At 40.7% G+C, this 9,567-nt stretch overlaps 1 protein-coding gene across 1 annotated transcript; it reads right to left on the bottom strand.

Moving 5' to 3' along the window:
• Positions 1-916: 916 nt before the first annotated feature.
• Positions 917-9,508, bottom strand: LOC123966459. Its single transcript, XM_046042617.1, has 5 exons — positions 9,313-9,508; positions 8,900-9,220; positions 3,808-3,855; positions 2,019-2,327; positions 917-1,910 (listed from the first exon to the last, which is right to left on the bottom strand). Exons 1-5 carry the CDS (start codon positions 9,353-9,355, stop codon positions 1,717-1,719), a joined length of 915 nt encoding a protein of 304 aa, XP_045898573.1. The 5' UTR covers positions 9,356-9,508; the 3' UTR covers positions 917-1,716.
• Between the last annotated feature and the right edge of the window lie 59 nt (positions 9,509-9,567).

Genomic DNA, 9,567 nt, shown 5'->3' with positions numbered 1-9,567 from the left:
TGCTGTCTGATATTTATCGAGTATGGTCAACATTGTTGGTCTTTGGGCTCAGTTCATCTCTGTGTGGGTGGAGGGCTCAGTGGAAAAAAGGTTTCCTGAGAGAAGACAAACAGCTTCAGAGGGGTAGAGGAGTTGATGAGTGTGTACAGCAGCAGATATGAATCTGTTCTCAGTGGTTATTAGGACTGTTGACAGCAAATCAACACCTACTTCCTGCAGCAGACGGGCGGTGTGGGTTTCTCCTTTGCAGGCTCCTCACCGCTAGCTACACTTTTTCACATCAATAACACAATGACAGTTACAACCGTCGACTCTGGCTAAAGAATCATTCTAGGAAGTTCAGTTTGACTTCAGCGCTCAGTACTCACTGTCTCGCTTCAACACAACAGCAAAATTAAAAAATACAAAGTGAAGCTACATTTTATTGGTTTAGAAGATAAAAACACAGCCATCATGTTGCCAACATTCAGACTTCAGCCTGACTGATGGGGCCGCTGTGGGATTATTTTATAGCAGTTGTAGCTTCATGGCAGCTCTGCAGTTTGTGTATGTGTGTAAACAACAGTGTCATCAGCGTAAAGCTTTACATCCACACTGACAGAGTTATAAAACGGCGTCAGCAGAACTTGGTGACAAACATACACCTGCTGACTTATATATAAAAGCTATATGTTTACTCATCTCATCTCAAAAATAAGGATGTTTATAAAACACAGACAGTGATTTTTCAGTTTATTCAGAAAGTTAGACTGAAAGAATTTGACACACCTGCCACACTCTGCATAATATATTAAAAAGAGACACAAGAACAGAAGAATACTGTATACAATAACATATTTAGCAGACAGCTAATGATTCAGCTTAATTTTCTAGTATTATACAAACAATTATAAGTAGTGGAAATAAACTAGAGCATCAAAATAACACTATACACATAGTAACTGCATATATATATATATATATATATATATAGAGAGAGAGAGAGAGAGAGAGAGAGAGATACATATGTTTGTTGTTGGGGATCAGGGTTTAAATGGCATGACTTTATAGTTAATACTATAAACGTCTTGGGGCACCCCTCCTAAATAAGAGATACATTGATTGCCAATTACCTATTTCAGTCTCATGAAAGACCATTCTATTAATAGATCGTGGGTTGAAAGATCTGGATTTCTACGTGGAGGAGGTTGGCAATATATTCACTCTATATTAAAACAAACCAACAAATATATACCCAAGCATTTATTTTACAAGGTAATTAAAGCAAAACACACAAGACCAAACTAAGTAAAAAGCACTAAACTAAAACTAGATGAAGGAAAAGGGATGAGTGTGTGTGATAAGAATAGTGTGTGTGTGTGTGTGTGTGTGTGTGTGTGTGTGTGTGTGACTTTGTCCTGCATATGTGTGGTTGCAAATAAGAAGTAACTTATGTGTGATCGGTGTAACAGCGCCAAGTTGTTGCCAATTGTGGATGGAGCCAGCCGTGGAAGAATGTTTAGTTTCAGTCTTTTGATGTGCCTTAAGACAGATTTTAGGATGACTGTTTATAACCTGTGCATAAAAGATATATTTTACACATCTGAACTTTTCTGACTGCTGATCAAAGTGATCAGTGAGATGAATTGATGAGATGATTGCTGGTGAGAAAAGGCGAGCAGAAAACAGTCAGTCTGCATGTGTGCAGCAGGTGGACGGTCCCTTGTTTCTGAGGATTCACAGCAGAGGGAGTCCACAGCAGTACACCAGACTCTTCACTATCAGCACTGTGTACAGCAGCCAGAGCAGCTTCACCCTGCACTGAAACTGGAAGGACACTGATGGTGGAAGTGATGGTGGACATGATGGTGGACGTGACGGAGGAGATGATGGTGGACGTGATGGTGGAGGTGATGTTTTTGCTGGAACCTCTGAAACAGAAAAGTAGTCAGAAAGAAATGTCAGTCCTCTGCTCTCTTTGACAGCGTCTCCACATTAAGCTGAAACTCTGCTGAACACAGTCACCAAGCCTTCATTACCTTGTTGTAGTTGGGCCTCCTCTCTGCCCGTCTCATGCTGGACGTAACAGATGTGTTCATACGTGTAGAGAGCGTTCTGATCAGTCACTCTGATGGCGGCAATGCATTCCGAATCTTTGAGATCCTGCTGCTCCTCATTAGCAGGGGGCAGCTCCTCCAGAGGACCATTCTCCTTTCGTCTTTTCCAGGAGAAGCGGACCAGAGGTGGAAACATGTCCGCAGCCACACACAGCAGGAATTTCTTCTCCTCCTGGTTTTCTCTGGATGCTGCTGGGTACACGCTCACCACGGGCTTCACTACCTCCTCATCTGAAGTTTGACAGCAGCAACAAGCAGCACAGACACACATTCACACAGTCAACAGCAGCTTCCAGCACTGCATTCAGTCAGATGCTGGAAACTACATGGACTCTGATCACTGAGCTCCTCATCAATACAGCACACAGTTCACTACATGGACTGGATTCACCTGCATATCACACACACATATCTATATATGTAATGTTTAATAATAATATGTTATATGAGGAAAAAATAGAAACTTTCTTTCTTAGCAATTATTTTTTAGAACTTAAAAAGCTACTATAGTTTCACAACAATTATCTGATCATTTTAAAACCCAATTAACATTTAATGTTCAAATATGAGATATGAAAGAAAAGCCTGGTCTCATCCCAGGGTGTCAAATACTGATGCTTTGAGAAAGCCTAACAAGGCGTCGGCTTTGACACACAACATACACTTCGGTGTCCGCATGATAAGCCCTGGGCTTTCTTGTAACTCACCCATCTGCCTTCATATATTACATTAACTTAAACCATGATCTTTTACTAAACCTAACCAAACCATGATCTTTTGGTTTTTATGACAGCAGCTGAGCAAATTGCATTCATACCACATGTTAAAAAGCCGTCTCCTGTGGATGCTGAAGGTATCTTGTCTCAATGTTATGGTTAATATACAATACGTAATATAATAAACATACTGTGACATATAATACAATTGTCATTTCAATAACTACAATATGTGCAGCATATTGTATTTTTACCCAAAAATCTTTACTATAATTACTAAAGAAACAATTCAATAGATCAATTTAAACTTTCACACAATTAAACACAACTACAAGGATTTTCTTCCAATATGTTGAGTTATGTCAAATGTAAATTAAGATTAGATTATTTAGAGGGACTATTAATTTCTTCATGTAATATCTGCAGTATCTGAAGGTTATGGAATGAAATGAAACCGATAAAAATATTTTAAATCATGTTAAACTTTAAACAATAGTTTGTTCCTAAATTCGGTTCATTGTAATATCATGTTCATTGAATATGAATGTGAATATTTGCCTCCATGTATAAATCTTCCACTTAAAGACTATCATGTACAATCAAATAAAATACAAATATCACGCAGTACATTTTAACGTTCAAACATTTTTCATCAATTATCCTTTAAACTTGTTTAAAGTTATATGCTATATAAAATACAAGAGACAGAGCTGAATCCCTGAGAGGACCGAATATATTTGTAACTTTGTCAATATCTTCCTTTTTCTTTCTGAATCAGTTTTATCTGGTGCAGAAATAAATAATAACTTCAGTTGTGAAGTGAGATTTAAACATCTTTTCAGGAATTATGAACCTTTTTATGTAACAATAGCTGCACGGCTGCAAGAACTCTATTAATTATGAACAAACTAACATGAAACCTGAAGCAGCAGAAATTCAAAACATATTTCCAACTTATTCAATAAAACAGAAGGAACATTTATGATTATTCTTACCTGTTACATACAGTTTAGTTCCAGAGCCAAAGATGTAGTAGTAGTTTCCTCCCACAGTGAAACAGAGTAATACAAAAACCTGTCAGCTGCTGAATGTGTCAGCTGAGGTGAACGAGTTCAAATGATGAACCAGGATCAAAATCCAGCTGCATGATGAGTTTCTCTAATGTTCATATCAACATGACTGTCTCTTCTTTTATTGTCTTTTTTAGACACACTAGCAGTTTTGCTCTGTGGATGCTGATCTCTGCTGGTCCACTACTTTGGTCCAGATGGACTGGACCTGGACCAAAAGATGGATTGACATGTTGTTCAGACATTCCTGGTCCCCAGAGGATTCACTTCATTAATTGACTTTGTTGATTCTGACTTCTCATCTAGAGCCACCAGCAGGATGATGTTTTTTGGTCAGACTATAATATCTCATAACCTATTAGATGGATTACTATTTAATGTAGTTCAGACGTTCCCTCGGGATGAACTTTGGTGATCATCTGACTTTTCATATAGCACCACCATCAAGTCAAACTTTTAATTTGTCCAGTACTTTGGTTCATGACCAAATACCTTCAGAAACAATGACATTCTGACTGTTTGGTGGCACCTGAAGTAGCTCAATGTCTATATTCTTTTTTATTTACAGTCTCTCTATAATGTTGTCATCCTAATTTTACTTACATCTTACATCGTTGCTATTTTGGTTGATTGGGTGCATGACATTTATAGCATGTGTCGTCCTGGAAGAGCGATCCTCTGTTGCGTTTCCTGAGGTTACTTTCATAATTGTTCCCCTTTGAAGGTTTTTTTTTCCTGATCTGTCTGGAGGCTCTAAGGTCGTATGCTGTACAGATTATAAAGCCCCTTGAGGAATTTTCCATTCGTGATTTTGGATTGTAAACTACTGATAAAATTGACTTGACATTCCCATCAGCTTCAGCTTTACTTTGTGTTCAGTGCTTATTAGGAAATGTAAGGCAGTAGCCTGAATAAACCACGAAGTTTCCCCAGAAAATTCAGCAATTCTTTCCATTTGTCCCTTGCAAGACACCATTGTTCTGAAATTCAGTGTCCTGTTTTTAAAGTTGACTTTGCACTACCTCTAAGCAAATTTGCTCTCTAAAAAATTGCAGAAAGAAGAGGAAGTTGTTCTTGTCACAAGTGCCAAGCGCAGACACAGGAGAAACAAGGTATTTCGACCCAAAAACATTACCGTAGGCCGAGCTCGCGCAGTTCAACAAAGATATAAACAAGCACGATCAAAAACAAAATGAACCATATTTCCGCGCCCCCACAAATATGGGTCCGCAAAGAAATATAGGTAGAAAAGCTTGCACAGTTGTCTTCTAAATCATTTCTCTTCGTGCTCTGTGTGTTCTCTCTCTAAACTGAAAATTACCTTTAAGGAAAGGTTTTCTGTCAATGAAATTTTGTCAAAGGTGTTTGAGGACCCTGATTATGAGGTATACTCCTCTGATACGAATGAGATGCTTAGTGTTGACTGTCCTGTTATTCAAGGATGGTTAAAATCAAGGGCAACTGGACTTGGTTGAAGATACTAGACGTTTCACCCTCATCCAAGAAACTTCTTCAGTTCTGACTGACTGATAGGGAAACTCAGCTATTTAACCTCTATGGAGTCATTTGCCAAGATCATCGATACTGCTGGTTCGATAGTGCTCCTGGCTGTAATGACAGTCGTTATGGTCGTTAGAGGTCTGAACAACCATTGCTGGGATCTTCACCTGAGGCCCAAAGTGAATGCTTGTTACGTTTCCTGGGAAGTGATGAAAGGACAGCATTGTAAGTGGGGGATAAGTGGTGGCGCAGACCACCTCCTCTGTTAAGTGAGGGCTTCTCAACTCGGGTGTAAATGGATTCTTTGACACCTTTCAAACCATCCATCCTCTCTGTCTAAAATGTGAACTTGGTGGTCCTCAAACAAGTGTGTTGACCTGAGGAGTTGGCCCTTTGTTGAGCCAATGCGTTTGTGTAGTGGTTGTAAAGTATCCCAGGTTTCTACAGACAGAAGCATGGCTGTGCCATGGGCTCACCAGTATCCCCCATTGTGGGCAACATCTACATGGAGGAAGTGAAGAGCAAAGCCCTGAACTTCTTTAGAGGAACAGCACCACGCCATTGGTACAAGTACATGGATGACACATGGATCAAAATCCAGGAAGTTCAAGCCCTCAAAGAACACATCAACTCCGTGAACAGTAACATCAAGTTTACATGAGATGATGTTCACAACAACATTTTGGCCTGCCTGGACTGTGCTGTACACATTGAAGAGGACAGGAGCCTGCAAATTGGTGTTTACATGAAAACCCCCACACACAGACCAATACCTACTTTGGGATTCTCTCCACCCACTAGAGAAAAAGTTAGGGGTCATCAGGCCCCGGCACCACGGAGCTGAGGACATACCAAGAAGTGCTCAAGCCAGAGACAAGGAACAGAACCACCTGAAGGGGGCACTTACAGCCTGTGGATACCCCAAATGGACCTTTGGGAAAACAGTAACAAGATCCAGGAAGAACACCAATACTACAGGGTAGGGCTTTCCAGCGCAGCCTTTAGTTGGTTTAGGTCATAGAAGAGATGAATTACTTTGTTTACATTGGCAACTATGTATCTGAGCTAATTAACATGACGTGTGGAGTCCCACAAGGTTCAATCCTAGGGCCTCCTCTATTTAACTTCACAACAAAAAAATGTTCATCCCTTAAGTACTAGTAGGTTAGACTTGTAATGGTCTCGTTTCAGGTCTTTCTAAAAAGGTCTTAGGCAGCCACAGCATGTTCTGAATGCTGCTGCTAGAGTTCTAATAAAGGCCTGAACATTTTAACACATTACACCAATTCTCATATCCCTGGACTTGCTCCCAGTAGGTCAGAGAATTAATATCTAAATACTGCTGCTCACCTATAAATGACTAAAAGCTTTAAGGTCAAAATACATCACTGAAATGTTTATAGAATATGAATCCTCTAGTCCCCTCAGGTCATCAGGGACCGGTCTGTTGACTGTCTTCAGAGTCAAAACAAAACATGGTGAAGCAGCATTTAGCTACTATGCACCAAATAGCTAGAATAAACATCCAGAAGTTTTGAGACTTGCTCCAAATCTGACTACTTTTAAATCCAGACCAAGAACATTTATGTTCCCCATTGCCTTCTTCTAGACTAAAAAACCTTGCGTAAACTGAACCTGTTCTCACTCCCAAGTCGTCACATATGGACGCATGGTCAAGAGCCATAGTCGTTAGTTTGTGATGCACTGGGAATCCCTTTTCTGTCATAGTGCGACGTATTGGGGGAAGCCCTGCAGCGTCAGTTTTTAACGGTAAAGGCAGGTACTGTATATGATATTTAACAGAAAAGACAAAGTAAGGTTGGATTTTCATTTAGCTGACGGTTTCATCCAAAGCGCATTACAATTGCTATATATGTCAGAGGTCGCAAGCCTCTGGAGCAACTAGGGGTTAAGTGTCTTGCTCAGGGACACAATGGTGGATGGGTCACAGTGGGGGATTGAATGCGAGTCTCTCACACCAAAGGCATAATCTTATCCATTGCGCTATTGCCACCCCCGGTTGGATGGAGAGTCAGAACCAGAACTTTGAGCCAGGAGACTGGGGTTCGTGTCTCATGTGAAACAAAAAGTCAACATTAAATATTTTATATTGGCAGGTTACGACGTAAGTGACGTTAGTTAACTTACATGTTAACTGACATACAAAGTTATTTAAACCCAAACCATGTGTTGTGGTGGCAGCCCGGCTGACAATGAGTGTCCTGTTTATTTTTCCTTTTTTCTTGTGATTCTGTTTCCCCTCTTGTTTTGGCCTGTCTGTGTCTCCTCTGCTCCCCTTGCTTGTGTTCTCCCTCTCTCTCTGCTCCTGAGCCCAGCTGACAATCAACACCTGCACCTCGTCAGCCACCTCCTCTGCCTGCCATCCCTGCCAGTATTTCAAAATTGAGTTTATCCAGTATATTCAGTACCACAAAGGTGGTTCACTTCTTACCGGGATAGATCTCCATGGTAACTTATGCTAAACGGCTAACCTGCTCCGGAGCAGGTTATGTTCCAGAGAAGAGATCAACTCTGTGAAAAGGCCGCCTACTGACCAATCAGCTCTCTTGGAAAATGACATCACCATCTGTAGGAGATGCCACAGACTGTTTTAGCCAATAAGCTGCTTTATGTTTGCAGCGGTGATGTGGAGAAACTCTTGACTATAACGATATAATCATACAGAGACTGATTAAAAGCCTCAGGCTATTGTTGCCTACAGGTTTTTACAGTACAGCAGGATCAGCCTACTTCTTTGAAATGTGTTTAATATTTTGCATTTGCTCCCAGTTCGTTTCACGCACCCTGACGCAGCCGTTAAAATAAATAGGTTTTATTTTTCTTATGTGAGGCTGAATATTATGAGCAGTTTGGTAGGGATATTGAAATACTAAATTTTATATTGTATGAACGTGTGCTATCTATTCAGGTTAGTGTAGCTTTCTTAGGCCTATATACAGAGACTGTAGTCATGTTCCACCCCACCTTGTCGGCGCAAAAGGTGGGACGGTGACTTTTCAGTAGCCTAAATGTTGAGATTGAGTCTTTCAGCCACTCTTTGAGAACATTTTATGGCATCAATGGATTTTTCATTTCATTGCTTTATGAAGTTAATTTAGAACAATGTTTGGAACACTTTGAGTATGTTAAACAAATGAATCTAATTTTTGAAGTGACGACAAGTTTTTTAAAGTGAGGGGGAACGGCCCGAGTCTTTTATGAATTGTATGAATTGTGCTATATAAATTTGCTTTGCCTTCATCTGGATAACATTTTCATTTACTTTGTACTTTTAATGTTTTCTCTTTATCTTGTTTGCTTTGGAATATCTGATCAAATAGAAATCAATAGAATATTAAAGAAATCCCTCAGCTCAGTATGTTTGTGACTCTGGCTGAGATGGAGGTGAAATATGTGAACCTGGGCTGTGGTTTACTGCTCTCTTCCTGTCACAAACACTGTTTGACATCTGCTGGTTTTTGTTCAGGCTGCACGGATCATTTCTCACTGTGGGTACCACTATTCCAACAGGAGCAGTAGTAGGTGGCTGAATGAAAGAGTGTAACGTTCTTGAGCTGTAACTCACAGCCGTTCTGATTTCTCACAGCAGAGAAATCATTTTTCTGAAGGTGATTGCTGTAACCTGAATCTATGCGACAATTACTCTTAGTTATATCTAGAATCACTCTGAATGTTTCTATGTCTTTCTTCTGGTACCAGAATACATAATCAGTGTCACACTGGTCAGTTTCTCGACAGCTGAAGGAAACAGTTTCATCGACTCTCCTGGTCCATGTTAAATCCTCCTGAATCAGGTCTGCTGCCATGGCAACCAGCGCTGTAGAGACACAGACAGATAGATGAAGGTCAGTGTGACAGTGTTTGTTCCAGGTGGAGTTTGCTGGCTCCTGATTGGCTGGAAACACTCACCTGAACACAGACAGCACAGAGCAGCAGCTGGGAGGAAAAGCATTGTGTGCAGTGGTGTTTCCTCTGGTGAACCTGGGGAGAAGTGGCGCTCTGATGCAGCTGAGGCCAAACAAGGACGAGCTGTGAGATCAGACGAGGGCCGCGTGGTTTCTAACGGGTCCTCAGACCTCCCATCAGCCCCTGCGGCGGACAGATAAGGCTGCTGCTGCTGATTGACAGCTCAGCTGAAGCTGCTGTGTGGTTTTCTGCTGAGTC

Source organism: Micropterus dolomieu, unplaced genomic scaffold (assembly GCF_021292245.1).
Source record: "Micropterus dolomieu isolate WLL.071019.BEF.003 ecotype Adirondacks unplaced genomic scaffold, ASM2129224v1 contig_13477, whole genome shotgun sequence".
NCBI classification, from domain to species: Eukaryota; Metazoa; Chordata; class Actinopteri; order Centrarchiformes; family Centrarchidae; genus Micropterus; species Micropterus dolomieu.
The sequence above is the reverse complement of the archived record's forward strand: the minus strand, read 5'-3'. Positions and strand labels throughout refer to the sequence as shown.

Excerpts from the sequence above, each read along its gene's own strand:
- LOC123966459 (XM_046042617.1), bottom strand. The coding sequence starts at position 9,355 with ATGCTTTTCCTCCCAGCTGCTGCTCTGTGCTGTCTGTGTTCAG. Across the intron at positions 2,328-3,807 it reads AACTAAACTGTATGTAACAG|ATGAGGAGGTAGTGAAGCCC; the intron begins GTAAGAATAATC and ends GTCAAACTTCAG. Across the intron at positions 1,911-2,018 it reads GGAGGCCCAACTACAACAAG|AGGTTCCAGCAAAAACATCA; the intron begins GTAATGAAGGCT and ends TTTCTGTTTCAG.